The 24,159-nt window shown below is 44.8% G+C and overlaps 1 protein-coding gene across 1 annotated transcript in view; it reads left to right on the plus strand.

The window, feature by feature from the left end:
* The window catches only part of FRMPD1 (FERM and PDZ domain containing 1), a 47,158-nt gene that overhangs the window by 19,708 nt on the left and 3,291 nt on the right, over positions 1-24,159 (plus strand). The window contains exons 4-14 of the mRNA XM_036855768.1: positions 1,229-1,274; positions 4,613-4,720; positions 8,044-8,139; positions 12,478-12,603; positions 13,684-13,803; positions 14,653-14,789; positions 15,838-15,964; positions 16,108-16,203; positions 17,997-18,179; positions 19,011-19,158; positions 21,403-22,209. Coding sequence (XP_036711663.1) covers positions 1,229-1,274; positions 4,613-4,720; positions 8,044-8,139; positions 12,478-12,603; positions 13,684-13,803; positions 14,653-14,789; positions 15,838-15,964; positions 16,108-16,203; positions 17,997-18,179; positions 19,011-19,158; positions 21,403-22,209 — 1,994 coding nt within the window. The remainder of the gene's footprint in view (positions 1-1,228; positions 1,275-4,612; positions 4,721-8,043; positions 8,140-12,477; positions 12,604-13,683; positions 13,804-14,652; positions 14,790-15,837; positions 15,965-16,107; positions 16,204-17,996; positions 18,180-19,010; positions 19,159-21,402; positions 22,210-24,159) is intronic.

Below are 24,159 nucleotides of genomic sequence, written 5' to 3' on the forward strand. Positions count from 1 at the left end.
ACAAAAATGTCTAGTATTTGATTAAGTGATTGGGCCCGCCAACCTTGTGTGCCCAAACACCGTAAACTTGTTGGCTTTTATCTGATCATGGTTATCCACATTCATTTATTTTATTTCATGAATGTTTAGCCAGTTTTCTGAAATAGCAACCTAAGTTATCTGTGCTCTGTTTTCTCTTAAAATTTTTTTCTTTTTTTTTTTTTGGACATAAACCTAGCTAGTGGTCATAGCAACCGGATGAGTTTTCCATCATATAGACTAAATGAAAGATAAGTGGGGACTTCCCTGGTGGTGCAGTGGTTAAGAATCCGCCTGCCAATGCAGGGGACACGGGTTTGATCCCTGGTCAAGGAAGATCCCACATGCCGTGGAGCAACTAAGCCCCTGTGCCACAACCACTGAGCCCGCATGCCACAACCACTGAGCCCGTGTGCCGCAACTACTGAAGCCTGCACACCTAGAGCCTGTGCTCTGCAACAAGAGAAGCCACCGCAATGAGAAGCCCGCGCACCGCAACGAAGAGTAGCCCCCGCTCACCGCAACTAGAGAAAGCCCGCACGCAGCAACAAAGACCCAGTGCAGCCAAAAATAAAATAAAATTTAAAAAAAGAAAGAAAGATAAGTGACTTAATTTAGTGGCTGTAGGTATGGACTAGATGGTAGAGGCAAGTATCTGAAGATTTTCTTAAGGTAGCAGTGGCATCTGGGACAGCTTAAGTTCCTTCACAGATCACTGCTTTCTCAGTGTCCTTCTCAATTTTGCTGAGCCAAAGAAGCTGAGGCAAGAGAGGCTGCTTTGTAATTCTACCAGTCTTTTTTTTTTTTTTAATTAATTAATTTATTTATTTATTTATTTATTTATTTATGGCTGTGTTGGGTCTTCGTTTCTGTGCGAGGGCCTTCTCTAGTTGCGGCAAGTGGGGGCCACTCTTCCTCGCGGTGCGCGGGCCTCTCACTATCGCGGCCTCTCTTGTTGCGGAGCACAGGCTCCAGACGCGCAGGCTCAGTAGTTGTGGCTCACGGGCCCAGTTGCTCCGCGGCATGTGGGATCTTTCCAGACCAGGGCTCGAACCCGTGTCCTCTGCATTGGCAGGCAGATTCTCAACCACTGCACCACCAGGGAAGCCCTCTACCAGTCTTTTTGACCCTAACACACACACACACATGCACACACACACGTGTATCACCCAGAATGATGACTTTTTTTACCTTTATTCTTTTTTTTCAGGGAAGCTGAAGATTCTCTTTCAATCACAGTTGTTCGCTGCACATCGGTATATCTCTTTTTATGTCTTGTGTGTTAGTTTCACCCTTCTTGGCCCCAACACCCTGTACCCCCAGCAGAATATCCCCTGTAGAATAAACAGCCTGTGTACCAGTATTGTGGAGGACACAGATGTGGGTCCAGGCTTCAAGAACTCATGGTCCAGCTAAGGAGACAGACCTGTGATTATGCAGAGTGGGATGACAAGGGTACCAAACTAGGAGTTTCAAGACAGGTCTGAGTGATATCACTGTGGAGCAGTCATTTAGTTTCAGTTTTGACTTTTGTAAAACAGAGATGAGGACAATAACTGCCTTGTCTATCTAATGGGTTGTTCTGAGGACCCAATAACGTGTTGAGTGTGAAGGCACCTTGCCGCAAGGCAAGGTGTGGCACAGATGATGCACAGAAAGGCGCCAGCCATCCTAAACCACTGTAGGCCTAGGAGTCCTTTATATGTGATACAGGGGAAAGTATATAATCAGATTGTAAGAGAAAACTACCAAGGAGGAAAAGTTGACAGAAAATTCTCATTCTGAGAGACTTTAGTACATACCCCTTAGCCTTGGCCACAAATAGACAAGAAAATAAATAGGGGCATAGAGAATTTTAATAATGCATTTAATAATCTAATCCAACTGACCACATACCAGACCACCAAAAAAACTAAATTCCCCAAAGAAACAACTGTATAAGTCTCTTTTCCAGAATATAATAAAACACAAATTGATAGCTATCAAAAACTTAATTAAAACCACCCAGTCATTTGGAATAAAAATGCAATCTCCTAAGTAAAGACAGAATCAAATGGAAAAGCAAAAATTACCATTATAGACTAGATAGAAAATAATTAAAATTTAGAACTCTACTTCTTAGAACTTATTATATACAGTTGAAGCTATACTCAGAGAAAAATTCATAACCTTAAAAGTGATTTTATTATTTAACAAGAAAACAGGTTAAGTAAATATTCAGTGCAAGAAGTAGGAAGAAAAGACTAATAAAACAAGCATAAAGCAGATTAAAGAAAATGATAAAAATTTAAATCTAAATGATGCTTTGGAAAACAGAAAAAATTGGAAAGTTGATAAATAAATCCAAGGGCTAGTTCTTTACAGGAAAAAATTAAAAAATAAGAGAACTTTAGGGAAAAGAAATATGTGGGCCTTACATGAAGGAAACTAGAATAATACTGAAGAAAGTAAAATTTTTCTTTAATATAAAAGGAGTTACATATGATGTTCCTTGATGGGAAGACTACTGATATGTCGGATTTTCTCATGTTAATGTATATGCTTAAGGAAAATTCAGACTCCCTGTGGGACTTTTATTTGGATTTTGACAAAGTATATCAAGGTGAGACTTATCAAGAAAATCTTTTTTAAAAGGAATAATGAGGATGGCCTTGAAATACTAGATTTTAAAACTAATAAAGCTGCAGTAATTAAAATAGTGTGATATTGATGAAATGTTGGCTATATCAATCTAATCAAATAGAAAGTCCAAGAATAGATACCAGTATAAGAATTTAGTATATGATAAATATGGCATTCCAAATCAGTGGGAGAAAAGATGATTATTCAAGAAATTGTACTGGGACATATCTCACACCATTTGATGTTAAAGACTTAAATATAAAAAACAAACCATAAAAATGTCAACAATATGGATGGGTGTCTATCCAGTCGTAAGTTGCAGAAAGAATTCCTAAGCATTTAGGGAGTGGGAGAAGGTACAGTGGAACAAACAGCTGTTTGATTATGTGGAAAAAATTAAATTTCTGTGGTCCAAAAACTTCATAACACTAAAAAGCAAAGAAATTGTTGCCTCCTCTCCTTATTTGAAGTGTTATTTTTTGTTTGTTTGTTTCTTAGAAGTAGAACAGGAAAAAAACCCCACCTAAATAGGACTAGGATGTTTGCCATAAATATGACAGACCAAGTGTTTTATGCACAGATAAATGGAGATTCTTCTATTCTAAATAGAAGAATTTATCTATGAAATAATGTGAAACCAATACGTAAAATAACAGTATACTGAAAGCTAATCGCTATAAATGATCATGCAGGTGTTGAGAGATTGTTTTCATTTAGCTGATTATCATCTCAGTGGAGAACATCTTAATCTTAATTAGGTAGTTCTTTTCCTACTCTATTTCCAAGAAATGATAGCAAAAGCTAGCACTTGTTAAGTAAGGAGAGAGGGAAACAGCATATAGCTGCCTCCTTTTAAAAAATAAAAAGTATAGGGAGAGGAAAATTAACATGTTCCAGTACCATTCCTAAGATTCCTATGCGGTTCCCAAGAAAAGAGGAGTATGAATACTGTACTTTGGAGGTCCTGCAGGGAAAGCTGATATTAGCCCAGGTGATGGCCCCTGCGCCCCTGAGAAACGCCCTGAATATTGTCTAGCCCACTCGGGCCTCTCACCAGAAGTTATATGATTGTAAGACAAATGATCATACATATTTTACTTCAGCAAGAATGCTCATCTTTGTCCGAGTGGATTCTTAGAGTCCTCAAATGATTTGAAATTGATTAGGAATTATAAAATCCTAAGTTGGAATATTAATTACTGCTTCTCTAGGACATAGAATTTTATGATTAAAATATGTTTTGGTTTAATTGTATAGATCTGTATTTCTATTAATTATTTATAATACATTATTTATTATAATATTAATACTAATATTTAATGTCTTATTTAATTTGTGCCAAAAGAAGATCCTACAAGGTAGATATATTGGTTATCCCCCTTTTACAGATGAGGACACTATAGCCTCACAGGCACGTGGTCTCACATGCGGAAATCAGTAGAGCTGGGCTTTTTTCAGGTAGTTAGACTCCAGAACCCATGCTCGTTAGCATGATGCTGTTTCTGCCTCCTGGTCCAGTTCCCATATTGTGCAGAAGAGAAAACTGAAGGCCAAAGAAAGGAGTGTGTACACACACACACACACACACACACACACACACAAACACACAACTGGTTTTCTTCCATAACAATTTGTGTTTGAGGTAGTTCTCAGAACTGTTAAGTAGCTGAAGTTGGGTTGGAATTCAGGTCTCTTTGCTCACAGGCCAGTTCTCTTTGTCTTCATCATACCACAGCCTTTGGCCACTGTATTGAATCTTGAGCTGTTCTCAGACGCATAAGAACATTGGGTTGAGATCCCTAAATTTTATGAGAAGAGATCTTTAATGGGATGTCGTCCTTCTCTGTGGGTTTTAATTGAATTCTCAACAGCTGTCAAGCTTTTGCTTTTGTTTTTAAGAAATGAGAAGATATACATGGCTTTTATGAAAGTCCCACATTTTTCTAAAGTGTGTCGTGTTAATGTTTTGCAGGGAGTCCCCAAGTCCTCCTTCCTAACGGAGGAGAAGCGAGCCAGGCTGAAGACTAACCCCGTGAAGGTGCACTTTGCAGAGGAAGTGCTCGTCAGCGGACACAGCCAGGTGCGTCACTGGTCAGGGGGTTGAAATGACTCTTCATGAAGTGGGTGAGCTGCCTCCTGGCATGTATCTCCTGAAGACTCTGGAATCTGCAGCACAGAGGGGATGCAGAGGGAGTGCAGCGGGCTTGCTGGAGGCTCTGTGCCCCCTTAGTGAGGCACCTGCAAACGGTGGACAGGGAGGGACGCACTGGGTGTGGCTCTGTCATTCTGTGACTCCATTTTTCTGCCCTTGAAATTTCAACAGATTCCGATTGTTCATTTCTCATTCTAAATCTTCAAACTTAGTGTTTCCTCTGAAGGTGATATATTGATAGTAGTGATGGTGGCCGGGTTGGGGGTGGGGGGGGCTTTGGTTTTTTTAAAGAGTTCATCATCTGTTGAACCTCTATTGCGTGAATTTTGGGTACATAATCCTTAGTCATCACCATATCCTGCATGGGAGGTATTTTAACAAAAGAGGAAGCAGAGGCTTAGAGAGGTTAAGAGAATTAACCTCTGAGATCCCATAGCTAGAAATACAGGAGCACAGGTCTGTGTGACTTCAGTTCTTCTGTTTTCCACTGTGATATGCTGTCTAGTTCTTTTTGATATGGGAATACCCAGGATTGGTGTGGTTGGATATGAGGGTTCAGAAGACAAGTTTGTAAAGGGAAAATATTGGCTAGAGTTTGATGTTTTCAATGTGAACTGTTAAAGACTCATATATTCATAATTTAAATATTTTCCACCTGATGGTCTGTAACTATTACCATTCTGAATTCAGTGATCAATAATAGATTTTGAAACTTTCACATCAGAGCTTGTCCTTATCTGATTTTCTTAGCATAGAGACCAGTGAATGGGGAGTCACGGCCATTTTAACACAGGATTCAGGTGATCTGGTTCACATCTGGAGAGCCCTTATTTTCTTCTTGTCCTGTTGCTTAACAGACTCCACCTTCTGTTAGACCTCAGAGTAAAAGGTGGATTTGTTCAGGAAGGTCTAGTGGGAGGCCTAGTGTATTAATCAGAAAAGACCTGAGATCCTGTCAGTCTGAAGTATTTGAGTCTCTGTGTGTCCATGTTTGTGAAGATGGATCAAACCTCTTCAGCAAATCAAATTTTGATTCAACGTGTGTTTTTAAGAGTAGTACATAGTAAAGAGAAGTAGAAGCTAGAACCAACTAACAGAACAGGTAGAGAATAAGGGTTCTGCAGATGTGAACCAGATCCCCTGGGGAGACTTGCAGCTCAGGGTACCGAGTCTCTGTATCAGCCACGTGAGGCAGAGACAGCCAAACCAGCGAGAGTTCATCATTGTGACCTACTTTTTCATCCTCTCAAGTATTTAAAAGATGATAAAATCAGTTGCTAAACTTTCTCCCTTGAAACATACTAAGACCCTAGAAGAATCTGAAATAGGAAAACAACATTTGGGGGTTTGGGGGTTTTTTATTATTGAGGTATAGTTGATACACAATATAAGTTTCAAGTTTCAACATTGTGATTCACAATCTTTAAAGGTTATATACTCCATTTATAGTTATTATAAAATTTGGGCTATATTCCCTGTGCTGTTCAATATATCTTTGTAGCTTATTCATTTTATACATAGTAGTTGGTACCTCTTAATTCCCTACCCCTACCTTGCCCCTCCACCCACTCCCTAGTGGTAACCTCTAGTTTATTCTCTGTATCTGTGAGTCTGTTTCTTTTTTGTTATATTCACTAGTTTGTTTTACTTTTTAGATTCCACATATAAGTGATATCATACAGTATTATCTTTCTCTGTCTGACTTAAGGAAACCAACACTTCAAATATGCTTAACTTTGCTAACCGTTAAATAAATGCAAAGGAAAATATTAAGAACTGCTACTTTATACTTAGTAAATGAGCACAAATAAAGAAAAATGTAAACCCTGATGCCAAGAAAGTAGCTACACTCATGTACTAATTGATGGCTTTGTAAATTGATTTAATCTCTGGGAGTAGAAGAAAAGAAAACTTAATGAACGCCATAAAAGTGGGCCAAGGATCACATTCTCATTAATTTAAGTCTATAAAATAATTTAAATGCAAAAATCCATGTAGTTAAAGATATCTGTTTTACTGATAGATAAATTGCAAAAAAATTGAAAAAATGTTAAATGTCTAGGGCAGAGGAATGGTTAAAGAAATTCTGATATTTCAGCTCAACAGACTATTTATAAGTCCATTAAAATTATAAACATTAAACCCACATGAAGAAGTGTATATGTGTTGAGTAAAAATGCACATAGAATAGTGCATGTTCTATTAGTGCGGCTCTCTAAAAGCTATTTACAGGTATAGATAAAAATTGGAAGAAGCCTTAGAGAAAAGCCTTAGTTATGTGATGATGTTATGGATGTATTTTTTGGTAAATCACAAATAATAAAGTATCAAGGAAAGCATGTCATACTTAGGAATTCCAAAGACTAAGATTTCTAAATACCCTAAACCAGAGTAGTGAGATGACAGCATGAGCGGTGTGAAATCCCTCATCCCTGACTGAGTGTGAAATGGCACTGGGATATGACCATATTCCTTTTTCTTCCATAAAAGTACTGTGGTTTAAAAAAAAAAAAAGTTATGTAGAGTGATGAATGTGAGTCTTGCTTAAACGATACAAGTGGCCTTATATTTAGAAGATACAAAATTCTCATCTGAAAAAGGCTGTCAGGGTTTTGAAAAAAGATGGTAAGCTTCTAACCCAGGTGGGCTTTGTACCCAAACTCTTTGCAGAGATTAGAGATGGGGGCAGTTGATCGCATAAATCCGGAGTGATGGTTGGGATGAGTAGAGGCGGAGAGCAGCCCTCTGCCCTTTGGTGTTGCTTTACTGTAGGGAATGAAGCAGTAAAATGTTGAGGGGGCTCTGAGGGAGCTTCCTACCCCCCATTTCACCCAACCCCACAAGGCACAGTGCAAGAATCTCAGAAAGGCCCATCTGGGACGATGTGCCTGCTTGTCACCTGACTTGCCAAATTGCATCCCATAAGGGAGGCAGCCAGCAGTGAAGTGTCAGCTGATGGCCGCGTGACATTGTACAGGCTCACACAGTGCTGTCAGTATGCTCGTGGCAGGGCTCACTCTTCACCGTCTTCCAGTTCTAGTGGCTATCCCTGGAACAAAGCACGCCTGTATCTGTGTGGCATAGACCTCATCCATTGGAGAAATCTCCAAATGTCAAGAATCAATCTACAATGTGGTGAGGAGGTTGGGGAGAATCCTGCTCTCCGCACCAGGCAGGGCCAGGGAAGCTGAGGATCTGTCACACCCAGGGACAGGAAGGGACAGTTTCAACACTACTCTTGCGTTTTCCAGGGTAATTCTCTGCTGTGTATGCCCAACGTGCTCAAGGTGTACTTGGAGAATGGACAGACCAAAGCTTTCAAGTTTGAGGCACACACGACTGTGAAGGTATTCGGAATAAACTTGAATCTCTTTCCCAGTGAGAATTTGCTGGCTCCCAGGACCCCGGGGGCATCTTGCCAGGGAGCTACCTTGGTGATCTCACAACCACCATGGTCTGAGCACCTGCAGTAAGCCAAGCACTGTGTTATCTCATTTAGTTGCACAAACACCCAGCAAGCTGGTATTTTAATCACCATCTTGCAGGGGAGGAAATCAGGGCTCAGAGAGATGAAGTACCCAATACAACTCATAAGCGGTCACCCTTAACCACTGGGCTTCCCTGCCTCTTGTATGGGACTCCACCTGCTACCCAAAAGACTAGAGTCGCTAAAATCCCAGGCAAGGTGTGCGGGCAGGTCCAAGCCCCTGTGAATTCTGTTCTGGATGGAAGTCAGTTTGACTTACATTTAACAAGTTCCCCCAAAGGAGATACTCTGAGGCAGGTGGTACAGAATGAGGTAGAAAGTGGTCTCTGTCTCCCAGGAGCTTGCAGTCTAGTTGAGGGAAGATGGACATTCTTGGAGCTCCCAGTAGTCCAGGGCAGGACGAAGTAAGGGCTGTAAAGAGAGGGACAAGGAAGTGCTCAGCACGCAAGGGAAAGAGCACCATCTTTCCTTCTGACCATGTTCTGTCCTGCCAGGACGTCAGAGAAGGCTTTGCAAGAAGCTGGACCTGAGCTGAGCTTTGAAGGGTTTCTCAGACTTCAACAAGCACAGGTGGGGACAGGGTTTTTGAGGGGTTAGAGGATGCACATCAATCTGAAGAAGTCCCATGAACTAAGGCAGAGAGCCTGTAAGACCGACATTGCTAAGGAAGTAGTAAACCATCCCACAGGACTGGAACACAGGCCATTTTCTCGTGGGAGGAGTGGGAGACGGCACAGGCTGTCTGGGGACGGCCTCAAATGGCAGGCAACGGAGTTTGGATTTTATCCATAGACAATAAGGGATGGCACTATAGTTTCTGAACAAGGAAGCAAATAGTGTTAGAGGGAGGCACCAGGGAAGAAGCAAACAAAGGAGTTGTTCAAACATTAAAAATCGTGTAAAAGTCAACACTGAGCCCAGCTCTTCTGATACTGGGGGAAGAGCAGGTTCAGGTGGGCATGTGCAGCTATAGGTACCGGACAGTAGCCAAGATAGACACACACACACACACACACACACACACACACAGACACACACACACATATGCACATGCACTTGAGTGCACACGTGCATACTCAATGCACGCACACACACCAGTGTTCCCTGGCACCTCCCTTTGGCAGTTCCTAGGGCTGCCCCAAATGCCCTATCCCATTCTTATCTTGGTGTGACTGAGGAGAAGCTGGAGAAAACCTGTCTGACCCTGGGAAGCTCAAACCCAAAGGAGGGTTTGGATTTGTTCAGTGTTCACTACATGTCTGGCACTTCCCCGGGTACTTCCTCGTGCACTATCTCACTTAATGCCCCCAGTAACCTTGTAAAGTGACAATTATTAACCTACTTTTCAGATGAGAACACTGGCCCAAGAGATCCCAAACTTGTCAAGGTCAGCTAGCTTCTAGCTGGCTTCCAACTTGGTCTGTTGTCTCTGAACCCTGCACTGGAGGTGGCCACGCTGCCATTCTGCATGAAAGTTGTGCAAATGCGTTAGACAAGGTGTCTACTTCTGTCATCTTTGAGCAAAGTGCATTGGAATGGAGGGGATGATTTATTTAAAGTGAGTCCCCCTTTGGTGGCCAAAAAGACTTTGAGATGATTTACACACACCGCAGGGGAATTAAAGCCAAGATGACAGATGGAGTTGGAGAAATGGGCAAGGAGTTAGCTGGTATAATACTGGTTAATTTTACTTATCTGTAGTAGCCAAATTTTTAAAAAGCAAGTCTTTTAGCTCTTTATGACAGTGAAAGAGTGGGGGATATAAACAAATCCCCAAATGGGTAAAAAAGGGAAAAACCACTGTCAGTTCATCAGTGACTTCTCTTCCCCACTCCCTTATCAAGAGAAGCAAATTTCTTACATTAGAAAACCTCTTTCTCTAAATCAAGGAAAATAACATGTCATTTGACCCAGTGAACATTTAGTGACTCTTTTGTGTGTGCCGACAAAGCTGTTGGTGATACAGAAATAAGTTATCCCGGGTCACTCCCTTAGGGAGCCTAGAGTCTTGGGGTGGGGCTGGGGTGAGGAGATGAGACCTGGGGTTATTTCACAAGGAGACTGTGGTGGGTACAGTGTGCTCAGAACCAGGAAATCGGGATGTGAAAATGGTGTGGAGGAAGAGAGAGCTTCCAACTGGGTGGCAAGGAAAGGCCCCCAGGATGTGATGGCCTGTGAGGCCGACTTGGAAAGATGGACAGGAATGGGTCAGGAGTGGTAGGTGAAGACAGCTTCCCGGGCATGTGGAATGACACCAACAAAGATCCAGTGATGGGAAAGTTTGGCAAGTATATGGGGCTTGCAAGCAGGGTGCATTGGAAAAAGCAGCAGAAGATAAAGTGGGAGAAGTGGGCTGGCACCTGATACTTGAGAGCCTTGAATATTAAGATAAGGAGTTTGGATTTGGGTTAGTGGGCCATGGGGACCACTGAATATTCTTGAGCCAGGGAGAGCATGAGAAGTACAAGGCTTAGACAAGTTTCTCTAGATCAGGGGTCAGCAAACTTGTTCTGTAAAGAGGCAGATAATGAATATTCTAGGTTTTGCAGGCCATGGGGCTTCTGTCATGGTTACTCAACTCTGCCATTGTAGAGAATGGGCATGGCTGTGTTCCCATATAACTTTAATTACAAAAACAGGCAGTGGACCAGATTTGGCCCACAGGTGATGGTTTGCCAACCCCTGCTCTAGATACAAGGTGGAGGTCAGAGGGGTAGCGGGGTGGGGTCCTTAGGGCACCACTCAGCAAAGCCAGGAGAAATGTGTGAACTCAAGCCAAATGGAGAATGGAGAGAGGGGACAGAGTCAAGTGAGGTGCTCTCCATCATGGCCAGCTCACAGTAGGCATTGAATTAATGTTGTTGAGTTACAGAAGCAGATAGACCCTTCAGGACTTAGTCACTGGTCAGTTATGGAGGGCGATGGAGCAAGTGGGAAGAGGATTCAGAATTGGGAGCTGTGAGGAGCAGGTAGCACCTGATGGTGTGGCACTTACTAAATCTGAGATTCTGGCAGGACATCTATGATGAGTCTATGATGATTATTTATTCACTGAGTGAAAGTTTATTGAGCATCACTGAGTGCCAAGCTTTGGGGATATAATGGAGCACAAGACAAGCAAGGTTCACATTCTGGGGAAGGTTAGCATCTAGCGGGGTAAATGACAATAAGCAAGAAAACAAATATCAGCAGCTAGCGTGTATTGAACACTTGCCATGTGCCAGGTGCGATTCTAAATGCCATATATGGGGAAATTAATTTACTGCACACAACCCCTGAGAGAGGTGTGAATATTATGACCATCTTAGAGATGAAAACATTGAGGCATAGAGAGAGTAAGCACTTTATCCAGGGACACACAGCTAGTGAGGGGAAGTCTAGGTCTAGAGCCCATTCACTTAACTTTACTGTACTGTCTTATCTGTTACTAGAGAACAGAGCTGTCGTTGAAGAAAATCATATCCAGTAGTGATGAAGGAAATCAACAGGACCCGGGACAGAGAATAACAGGGACAATCACATTTAGACACAGCGACCAGAGAAGTTTTCTCTGAAGAGAAAGAAACAGCCTTGTGAAGAGTGTGGGAGGAGTGTGCCAGGCAGAGGGAACAGCATTGTGAATGCCCTGAGGCAGCAAAGACAAGGGGCCACTGTAGTGAACGAGGAAAACGTGGCATGGCAACTCTGGTGGCACAGTATTAATTATCATGTCATCCCATCAGCCCCTCTGAATAGGCATCCTTATCCTCCATTTCATAGGAAGAAACAGGTTCAGAAGCATCAGGTTGATTTCCCATAGTTGCATAGAGAGTAGGTGGTGTGATTCTGTCTGGTAAGCAGTTGATGATGCAGACTCCAGAGAGAGGATGAATCTGGAAACCTTGAAGAGAGGCATGAGGCCCCAAAGGATAGCTTCAGCCTTTGGAGTAAAGCAAGAGAGGGTGGCCGTATGGGTGGTGCTGGAGCCTTGAGGAAAGGGGAGCGGTGGGTGTAGGACCTTGAGGGGCAATGAGAAGTCCCACATGTGGCCCGTCAAGATTTGGCTGCCTGCGTTGGCAGTGGACCCAGTCAGTATAGGCCTTTCTCTCCCCATCTGCACCGAGGAGCAGAGGGAAAGTGAAGGGAGTCCTCCCCGCTCTGTGCCTGAACTTGAGGGCTGGCCTGTTCCTTGGTGACCCTTATGCCTCTGTGCCTGCAGGACATCATCCTCACGGTGAAGGAGAAGCTGTCGATCCGAAGTATGGAGTACTTTGCGCTGGCCCTGGAGGAGCAGTACAACATCTCACGGCTGCACCTGCTGCACGAGGAGGAGCTCATCCAGCAGGTACCACCTGCTCCTGCTCCTGGTGAGGAGATCTGGGCTGGGCAAGCTGCACGCCTCAGCCAGAACCTTTGGGTATAGGGCTGAGTGCATCTGCAGGGTTGATGCGCTTTCTTGTGCCCGGAAGGCACAGAGCTCACTCAGCCTGGTTTTTGTATGAGGTAGGCAGGCCCCCATGTTGCAGACAAGGAGACAGAGGCTTAGAGAAGTAAGGTGACTTACTCAAGGTAACACAGCCAATAGAGCTCTATCTTTTGCTTCCAATTCTGATGACCTTCCTCTGAACCTGCTGCCTTTGAGATGTCAGGGGAGCATCTGTTGCTGTGTCTAAGCCCTTTTTGTGAGACTTGCCCTCTGAGCTCGTCCCTGACGGGAGGACAGGGCTAACACAGTCAGTCCACCTGTACCACTCAATCTTTCAGCCATTCAGTGATATGTCATACCAGCTTTTTAAAGCCAAACACAAGTCAGTTCCATAATTTTTAAGAAGAGAAACAGCATGAGCAAGGCATGAGCTCATGGAAGCCGCTCTGAGCATTCTTCATTGCGGATGAATTCCTACCATGGTCACTCATCTTCTAACACTGCTGCTTACAAACTTTTTTTTTTAATCGCTTCTGTTCCATTAGCATTGGAAAAAGAAATCAAGTTAAATCACTAAGATCGTTGAAGTGAAAAAGAAGTAAGGTACAGGAGAGAGAGATACACACACACACACACACACACACATATGTATATATATAATGTATAATATACTATTATTTGTGGAAAAGAAAAGAATGTACATTTATAGGAGCATATATACACATAGACTGTCTCTGGAACAGTATATAAGAAACCAGATGCAGAGATTTCTTCTGGAAAGGGGTTGATGGGATCAGTGGGAAACTGCTCTTTTGAGTGTTTTACATTTTATACCCATGGGAAAGTTAAATCGGTGGCAAAGGTCTGCACTGACTTGGGAAGCACTAAAACTGAAATCTCCTGGGACTGTCTTTCATTGTCTTTTTTTTAAAGTTGTTTTGTGGAACAACTGTGAGAACAAAAGCAGAAGATGAATCGTGTCTCTCTTACGCATCCCAGGTGGTACAAAGGGAAGAGTCACATGACTACCGCTGCCTCTTCAGGGTGTGTTTTGTTCCCAAGGACCCCCTGGACCTCCTGAAAGAAGACCCCGTAGCGTTTGAATACCTCTATCTGCAGGTGACCCGGTCTGCCCTTCCTAAAATAAGAGTGGTTGTTCTCAAAGGTGGCACATTGGGTTATTTTGAACATGAGCTCAAGGCAATTAAGCAAACCCCTGGTAGGGATTATCTTTATCTGAGGGAGAGTGGGCCTGATTATCCCTCAGCATTCCTTTTTATGTCACTGAGTTGCTGTGTTAGGAGATTTGCAGTATATTGATGAAATTAAGGCTTAGTCCTCAATGTAGATGATACATTTTCTAATACCATTTAGGATCTTTAGAGTTACAGTTTTTATTGCTAAAAGGGGCATTAGTGCTTCAGAGCCTTACTTCAGAAATGATGAAACTGAGTCTTGGAAAGGTCACATAATTTGCCTGGGTCACCCATTTGGTGGTGGAGCCAAAAATGGGTTCCTTGATCTCCTAGCCTGATGTTCCACCTGCTGTACTTCCTTAGGTGAGGTTTATTATGTCATTTTTATTCTGATGAAAAGATCATTTGGGAGACATCACCATTTTACAGATGAGATAACTAGGTGTATTGACTTGCCCAAAGTCTTATAAAAATAGTGGCAGCAAATAATAACAACAACAGCAGCAGTACTTTATATTTGAATAACACAGCGTCCCTATACCTGCTTTCAAATGCATTATCTAATTTAAACCTCAGAGAAGCTATATAAGGTAGATGTGACTATCCTCGTTTATCAAGGGGAAGTACCAGTGCGCAGATAGTCTTAGTCAAGTAACCGAGGTCACACAGCCCAGAATTGGCAGAGCCAGGTCTCAAAGCTGCCTTTCACCTGAGAGAACAAGGAACACAATCTGTTCTTGTTTCCCAGTTCCTCTGATCTAATCTCTCCTAGAGCTGCAGCGATGTGCTCCAGGAGCGCTTTGCCGTGGAAATGAAATGCAGCTCTGCGCTCCGGCTCGCGGCCCTGCACATCCAGGAGCGGATCTACGCATGTGCCCAGCCACAGAAGATCTCTTTGAAATACATAGAGTGAGTGGCAGGGGACTTCTGTGTCCCGCCAGCAGCAGCTGTGTTGCATTTGTAACTTGGCTGGCCCTGGGCCAGGATGGCCAGATTCACAGAAAGCTGGTAGTCACCCACCTACCCATCTGTCTGTTGTCTTCCCATTCATTTCCCTCTCCACCCTGTCCAACCCAGCCTGGCTTCCCCAGATATCAGAACCTGGCTGCTCCCTCTGGGGCAGAAACCAACTCCAGATGGAATGACACAGGATCCCTTTGTAATTTCCCAGTTCCTGGGAGGATGTCTCGGGAAATCAGTTGACAACTTCAGCATAAAGCTCTTCTGAGGGCAGGAATGCCTTGAAAATTCATTTGGTGTGAACCAATCGTGTTGCATTAGATTCCTATTAGGGTAGTTTCAAGTCCTGAGGTTCTGATACCTCCTGATTCTCAGCTTAAAATTTCACCTTGCTCTGTGTGGTGTCACCCCGATTTGCTAACCTCTTGCCTGAGCATCAAAATCGGATGGGGAATTATATTTAAAAAAATAAAACAAATCCTTGGCCTTACCCCTGATATACTAGGTCAAATCTCTAGGGAGTGGTACCTGAGAATCTGTATTTTTAATGAGTTTGTTGGGAGGTTTTGAGGCTGTTAGGCTGGCATCATTCTGAAGCATGGCCTCAGGGATTCACAGGTGCTGTGTGTTGCCCCATGAGAGTGTGCTATACAGGTGTGATGAGTAATGAGCTCCTAGAATAATCATGGGGTTTAATTCCTGAATGGCTGGTTTTTGTGGAGTGTTTGTGTGTTTGAATCCATGGATAGATAGATAGATAATAGATAGATAGATAGATAGATAGATAGATAGATAGATATTACACAAACACACACTCTTCATGTATATATTTACATACACTCCACAAAACCAGCCATATATATCTTCTGCTGAGAAAGAAGCTCATAATTACAATATTCTTAGAACACTAAGTACTGAATCAAATATAATTATGCCCTTCATTAGAGTCAAGTACACTGTAAAAATGGGCCTCCTTGTCTCCAATGTCTTGTGGCAGGAAGGACTGGGGAATAGAGAACTTTATATCTCCAACTTTGCTACGAAACATGAAAGGAAAAGACATCAAGAAAGCCATTAGCTTCCACATGAAGAGGAACCAGAATTTGCTGGAACCCAGACAGAAGGTAATGTAGCCACGGCCCCTGTCGATCACACAGCTGTCTGTTGTGAAACCTCAGGGAAAGAATTTTCAACATTGACTGCATTTTAGGCAAATGAAAACTCTGACTTCAACAGTCTTTTTCATTTTCTTTTTTCCTTACTTAAGCAACTTATTTCTGCTGCCCAACTACGTTTAAATTACCTACAGATCCTTGGGGAACTCAAGACATACGGTGGGAAAATCTTTAATGCTACTTTAATGGTACGTATTAAACAACTGTGGGGTCCTACCCTTATAAAGGATGCAAGAGGTTCTCTGAAGATCAATGTATCTTTTAGCCTAAAATTCCTGAGGACTGGGTCATGGACTAGAATTTGTTTGGGAAACTAAATATTACACCATCGGGGAGTGTCTATCAAGCCATTGCTTAGAGCCAGCCCTCTGACAGATGCTGGGGGAGGCAGAGCTGAATGAGACGTGATTCCCACCCTAAAATGATGGAGCAAGGCACCCAACAAGACAGAGCAAAGCCACAAGAGGCACAGGACCATTGCTGTGGGGTTTGATGACGGAGGCCACCACTGCTAGCTTCAGGTTGAGTGGGGAAGAAGGGGTTAAGGAAAGGCAAGAAGGTTGGATTTGGCCAGATTTCAGTACAGAGGAAAGGCGTTCTGAGGGCAGGGTACTGTAAGAAGTTTACCCTGGAGCTTTGGGTATATGAAGGTAAAGAGGAAAAAATGGAAATCATGAAGGAAAGATAAGAATGTTAGACTGACTGCCATGCTGGGGCCCCGATTGTTCAGAAGAAGGGAAGAAGTGAGGGGTGGAAGGGTGAGAAGGGAAAAGAGAAGCAAAAGAGCCCCCTGCTGTGTTACCCATTCCTCCCCTGGCCTGCTTTTTGGAGCCTAGGCCTAGAGCTATGTGCTTTGCTGCAGTCAGTGATGGGGGGTGTGGCCTAAGGGAACTCTCCCTCACCACTCAGTCAGCCCCAGAACTCTCCAGCACAAAGCCAGACAATTTACCAATTATATATATATATATATATATATATATATATATATATATATATATTTTATATATATAATAGCAAAGCTCCTTTCAGTGGATTTGGTGTGCCTCTCAGTCATTTACAGCAGTGATGGGTCAATTTAATCAGACTGCTGACCTAACAATGTAGATGGAAAAAGAGAATCAGTGTTTTGAGAGAAAGGAAGAGCATCAGATAGTCAGAGGAAGGGAAAAATAGATTGAGTCTTTGTACAAGTAGAGGACTAAATAGTAGAAAAGAGACTAGATCACAGCAAGGAAACTTGAAAGTACAAGAAAAACTATCCACTTTTCCCAAGGGCTAAACCTGCCCTCTGCCAACTGTCTAGATCCCGTCCCCAGCCCCTCTTTACCCTTCCTGTCTAAGGAAAGAACTGGTAGTGGGAAAAGAAACCAACCACGTTGAACTGGCTCAGGGTGCTTGCTGGGTACTGGGGGTTACAAATGTAGATACATGCAGACTCTGTTGTCAGGGCCCTTAGCATGGAATATGACTTAAATACAAAAAATTACAGTAAGAAGTCTTACCTCAGTGCTATCAGAGAAGTGCAGAGGATGTGGTGTGAAAACAACACAGGGGAAAAGGACTGTTGTGGTTTGAGGAGCAGGTCAGGCCGATGTTTTCTGTAGGCAGTAGGTTTTGATGGAAGCTTTTAAAGAAGGGTCAGGATTTCAGTAGGTAGTGATGACAGGCAAGGGATTCCAAGAGGAGGGCACAGCATGAATATAGGCACATAGGTGTGAAAGTATATGGTTGTGTTTATGGAACAGGTCAAAGTCCTGTGGTTTGATTCTCTATTGTGAAGTGTATTATGGGAGATAAATTTATACTTAATTTTTCTGTAGATGGGGCCCAGGTTAGGCTATCACCTAACCTGGTAGTCTAGGGGAGTGGTGGTGAGGACCTGAAATAAGAATCAAGGGGTTTGGTATCATGTCCTACATGTATAATGTATTTTTTCTCTAGCTTGTGAATGGAAACTAATTCCCTTTCCCCCCTTCTGCAGTTACAGGATAGAGAATCCTACATTGCCCTTCTAGTTGGAGCCAAGTATGGCATTAGCCACATTATCAACAGCAAACTCAACATCATGTCCACGTTGGCAGAGTTTGCAAACATCAGTCGTGTAGAGCTGACAGAAGAGTCTGAGAAAGTGAGCATGGTCAAAGTGCATCTTCAGGACATCAAGGTAATACATGGGGAAGAGATTTTTGAGTTCAGCTTCTGGAACCTGGGGCTAAATATTCAAGGGTAGTTTATATGAGTTTGGATATTAAGAAAGTCTAATGTCCAACATTTGCTTAAGAGGTGGAATTGTCCATCCTGTCCCATCAAAGGGAAAGTGATGAACAGGGTGCATTTTCCTGGACAGGTCCTAGAAGGTTTTTTATATAAACTGAGCTGGACCATGTACTTTCCTGATGGGTTCAGAAACTTAGATGGGAGCACCAGAGGGTTTTATTACATGCATGGGACCAGAATGGCTGCCCAAGATTTTGGGTGGCAGCAATTAAAATGGGTAAATGGTGTGGGGTGCTTCCTGAGCCTCTCTGGAAGGTCCTACAGTTATCCTGCCTTCCTTTGATTTAATCCCAACATGCTCAGGGATGGTGCTTGATTCTTCTTATCCCCCTCTCCTCCTTCTCTACTCGCTCCTGCTCCTTTTCCTTTTCTAGGTCAGGTCTTGAAGGGGCCCCATGGAATGAATGAGCAGGGTAGGGTGGTTGGGATAGGGGGCTGTGGTTGGGATAGAGGGACAGGAGACATTGTGGAGATTGGATGGGAGGAACCCACTGTGCATGTGTGAGTGTGTGTGCATGCACGTGTGGTTGTGGGTGTGCACACGTGTGCACACTCATTTCAAGTCTTGTAGATGAGAAAATGGGACACCAGGGGGCCTGCCTGTGGACCATGGCTGGATTTAGTTGGAATCTCTCACTGGCGCCACATGGCCTTGTTGCCAGTCTTCAGACTATCCCTTAGCCCTTTATAAGCATAAGAGCTCTCTTTACCTTCAAAGGTTCTGACTTTGCTGCTGGAATCCAACAGTGCAAAAGACCTAGCCTGCCTGATTGCTGGGTACTACAGGCTATATGTCGACCCAGTTACCTCCATTTTCCTCTGGCCGGGAAACAAACAACAGGTGCACCGGGTATCCGCTGAAGAAGGTGAGGTGCTGAGGCTTGCCCCAGTAAGGACAGGCCCATTTCACTGCCTTGTAGGTCAGGGCATCCTAAAAGGAGGTGGTGCATTGAATGGAGCTGAGACTCCCACTCAAGTGCAAGTAAGCAGTTGATCTTTCCAAAATCCTAAATAGAGAAGCTTTCTTTGTACCTGAGAGTCCCCTAAAGCCAAAGAAGGCTATGGAAGGTCTCTGATTCCCTGTAGTATTTTCTAAAATCATCTCTAAGATCCACTGTATTTTATCTTTCTTTGCCAGTAAAACAAAATGTCACTTATTTGTTCAGAAAATACAGCTGACCTAGCTTCTCATCCCATTCCTGGGTACTCTATTGCATTCTCTTGAATTATAATAAAAATTCTCAACCTCACACGTTTAGAAGAAGGGGATACCTGGAGATAGAAGGGAAAATCATATGATGTAAGGAATGAAGTAGAGGAGGCCAGGATGAGATGAACATTTTCCCAGGCCAACTCCCAGTTTCTACCAGGCTTTTGCTTCAGTGCTATTTTTTTTTTTAATTGGAGTATAGCTGTTTTACAATGTTGTGTTAGTTTCTGCCGTGCAGCTAAGTGGAGTTCCCTGTGCTATATGGCAGGTTCTCATTAGTTATCTATTTTATACATATTAGTTAGTGTATATATGTCAATCCCAATCTCCCAGTTCATCCCATCCCCCCTTTCCTCCCTTGGTGCTTCAGCACTATTGATGCAGCATTTTCCCAGTGGTTTGCTGATAAATGTTTAACAACTGTCTCTGCAGGGAAAAAACAAAACAAAACAGAATTCTAATTTGAAGCAATTGCCTATTTCCATGGCATAAACACTCCCACCATGACTAATTTCAAGCCCCTGATGTGCTGTCACTGAACATGAAGGTGGGGAGAGGTGCTCAGTAGCGCACCGTTATATGGCATTTCCTCCATGTGGATAAAATAGGCATAAGTAATCATAGATATTGGATGATACTAAAGTAAAATAATTAGGAAGTGAAGATTTTGTGTGCTTGTTACCTTTGTCTTTGACACAATTTATGAACAAGGGATGATACTTCTGAATATGGTCAGGGAGACAGCGCCCCATGGAGTGGTGCTGTTGTGGAGGCCCGCTGGGGGTGCAGGGCAGGCGGCAGTGGTCACAGGAGGCCTCCAGAGCAGGAGGTATTTGAAAGAGGTCATGAAGAACATGGTGGAGTTAACCAGGCAAAGAAGGGAGGAGAGATCCTTTGAAGCAGAGGGGACACAATGGAGGCATGACACAAAGGGTAAGGTCGTGACGTGTGAGAAGCTCGCTGTAGTGGCTGGAGCATGGGAAGGCTGCGGCGGGTGACCAGGCTGCTGAGAAGGGCTGGGGGCCGCACTGTGACAGGGTGACAAAGTTGCTGAGAAGAGATATGGGCCATCCTGTTAGAGGGTGACCAGACTGCTGAGGGGATCAGGGCCATCCTGTGAGAGGCCCCAACCTTAGTAGGAGAGCTTAGGTGCTTCCCTGTAGACAAGAGAAACCAAAAGAGGGTTTAAATAGAGTGTAATGTGATAAGAGAGAAGTTTAGAAGGATCACACCTGGAGGCTTACGGTGCATGAGAAATTGGAGACCTGGCTCAATGCCCGCCCCCAGCCCTCTCACCATGAATCCCTCCCAAGTACCAGCAGTGGATGACTTTCCACTTTCCTAGAAGTCCTATAGCACCAGTAGGTCCCTAGGCCAGGCTTCAGAATGGTGCCAGCCTAGCAGCCTCAGAAGTCCCCATAAAGTTGCTAAAATACATATTCTTGGGCCCCACTCCCTAGATATCAGACTCAGTTCATCAGGGCTAGGTCCAAGGATCTGTTTTGTTTTGTTTTTTTTTAATATGATTCCCTATCTGATTTTGATGCCCAGTCAGGACAGAGCTGAGAGTTTTAGGAGGGGCTTAGCAAACCAACTAAATACCCAGATGTTTCCATGGACAGATAGATCTCCTTGGAGATGGAGGTAATCCTGTGTCCTTTAGTGGTTGTTCAGATAGATGTGGCAAAGGAGACTTGACACTGTGGGGAGAACATGGAATTTGGAGTCCCATGGACGCTGTGTCAGTCAGTGTAGCATGATCTGGGCCTGTCACCCTTCTGAACCTCAGTTCTCACATCTGGAAACTGGGAGGGCAGGCAGAGAGGGGGGCGGGAGGACACATAAGCATCTGCCTGTCCCCAAATACTGTTTGTAACCCTTGGTGTCTCCTGTGTTGCAGGCTATGAATCCAGGGCATGCAGTGACTCCGAGGAGTCCTCTGAAGTGGACTGCGTGTTGGAGCCCCTCTCTGACAGACACCTGCTGAAGCTGGGCCCCTGCAGACCACTTGTAGAAGAGGAGCAGCCTCCTGGGGACAGCTCCACGCCTGAGGTGGCCGGGAAAGGCCCAAGCACCTGCGGGGCCAGCAGCAAAACAGACAGTGCTGAGTCGGAGGCATCGGACTCGGCCAACACTGAGAGCCGAGGCTGCAGAACCAGTGGCTCGAGCGAGTCCATGGATGCCCTGGAAGAGGATGACCTGGACGCCTGCTCCTCCAGCAGGTCCGGCTTCTTCCACCTGGGCTCAGTAGGCTTCCCAGAGAATCTTGATTCTGACAGCCAAGAGGAGAGAAGCAGGATCGAAACCAGTGGCTTTCTCTGTCTCCTGGACCTGGCTCAGAGAGCCAACCCTGAGTGCCAGAAGACAGAGTTTTCTGAGAGTCCCGCTCCTGAGACCTTCAGCTGGGGACCGGAACTGAGCGCGGTCAGGCTGGACCCCAGGATGTACGAGGGCAGCCAGATTGACTACTACAACCTGTGCACCAATGTCTCCCCCGCCAGCCACCTGAGCGACAGCTCGGACAGCACAGCTTCCCGGCAGGGTCGGGGCCTGGCAGCCTGGGCCCAGCAGGGCGGGCCTGAGGCCCAGCCCAGCTCCACGCTGCAAGCACTGGCCCCGTGCCTGCCGCTGGCCTTGGAGGATGGCAGTTCGGATGAGGAATACTATGATGCAGCTGACAAGCTCACACCCCCAGATGCCTTCTCAGGTGAGCCCTCCCTCGTAGATCTGCAGATTGTGCAGGCAGCTCCTCAGTACCCACCGGGGGCCCAGGCCAAGCTTGATGGGAAAACAGGTAGGTAAAGCACGGTCCTTTTTCTCTTTTGAGGTGGGCCAGCTGGGCTCATTGGATCACATTACAGGCATCCCAACTTCAAGTAAGGGCTACAAGGGAGGTTCAGAGAACTGTGGGCAGGCAGAGATGGGTGGCACTAATTCAACAGTGGGAATCAGGGAAGGCTTCCCAGAAGAGGCAGCAAATGGGCCAGGCGTTGTAAGATGGACAGAATTTACACAGAAAGAAAAGGGTTTGACAGCCCAGCAGAGGGAAGCAGCTGTGCCATTGTTGACCCCAAAGCTTTAAATGAGGCCTTGAAACAAAAAGAACCTAACTGACAGGCTGTTGGTGGCCCTGAAGGGACCCAGACATAAGGCAGGGGGATCATGTTTCTTTCAGGATCCTCATCCCTTCCTCCACAAAGAGTGTGGGGTGTCTTTCCACACAGAATGACTTCCTAAGCTGACCTGAGATCCTTGCGGGACATTTACACACACACACACAAACACACACACACACACACACACACACACACTCTCACTCTGCACTCTGAAGAAAAAAATTGGAAAATAGCACACAGACATTAGGGGTGACCTACTAAGAGCTGGGGAAGCTGCAGCCCTTTTCTTTGTTCCAGCCCTTTCCTGTTGCTCCCTGCCCTCTAGTGGTTTCCCGTTGCTCGTGGGAGAAAGGCCAGCTTCTTAGCAGCCCCCGCAAGGTTTCTTGAGGCCCTCTGTGACATGGCCTCTGCCTGTTTCTCTCCTTCCCCCTGAGCCCTCTCCATGCATTCCTGCCACACAGACCTCCTTGCCATTCTTTAAAAGTGCCCAGCTCTTTTCTACTTCCAGCCTTTGCGCATGCTGCTCTTTCCACCTGAAACATTCCTCACCCTGATCTTTGGCTGCGGATGCCCATCCATCTATCAGGCCCCGACTGGAAATTCACTTCCTCTGGGAATATTAACCAGCCTGCCAGGACTAGGGCAGGTCTCCCCATCCCTGTCACACACCCTGGGTGCTTCCTGCCTGGCACTTAGCACTGCCTGTAGTTGCATATTTATTTCTGTGATTTTTGTATTGACGTTTCTCTCCTTCACTAAACCGAAAACTCCTTTGAGTGTGGGAACTGTGCATTTCACACTCATCTCTGTGTCCTGGCACATAGTGCCTGGCAGTTGCTGCTAAATGGATGAATGAATGCACTCTCCACCATCTACCCTGACTTCATTAACTGACCTAGAAACCTATGGCCAGATTGTGCCCTGCTTCCCACAGAACCCAGCCAACTGCCATCCATGCCCCCAGCCTTGCCCTTCTGGGTCAGCCATTGTGCTAGAGGCAAGATGGGCGTGAGACAGACCATCAGTCAAGGCCTTCCTTTATGGGAGTCCAGTCAGGGATATAAGGTCCACACTGGATACTCCCTCTTTTACAGAGAGCCAGTGAGGTGCTGGGGAGACAGCCCAGACCTGGGACTCCTGAGCCTGGGGTCTGGTCTGGCCCCTGACTCACTGTGGGAGCCTCTCCCTTTTTAGGCTTCAGAAACACCCTTGGTCAGTGGCTGTAGGTGGCCTAGAGCGGCAATTCCAAAACGTGGCTGGAATTCCAAAACATCGAAATCACCCAAGGGACCTGGTTAAAATACTGTAAATTCCTAGATCCCAGCCTCAGAGATTCTGATTTAGGAGGTCTGAGGAGCAGCCTAGGATTTGATGAAGTTTTTAATAAAGTTCAGCCAGGGTGCAAAAAACTGGTCTAAGAGCCCTCTGATCCTCAGGTGCTAGCCTGTGATCTTAATTCCTTCCGGCTGATTCCCAGGACTTCTTCACAAAAGTGCGTCTCCTTGCAGAAAGATCCATCCTGGTATGCACAAGACCCCTCA

This window comes from Balaenoptera musculus, chromosome 6, assembly GCF_009873245.2.
Source record: "Balaenoptera musculus isolate JJ_BM4_2016_0621 chromosome 6, mBalMus1.pri.v3, whole genome shotgun sequence".
NCBI lineage: Eukaryota > Metazoa > Chordata > Mammalia > Artiodactyla > Balaenopteridae > Balaenoptera > Balaenoptera musculus.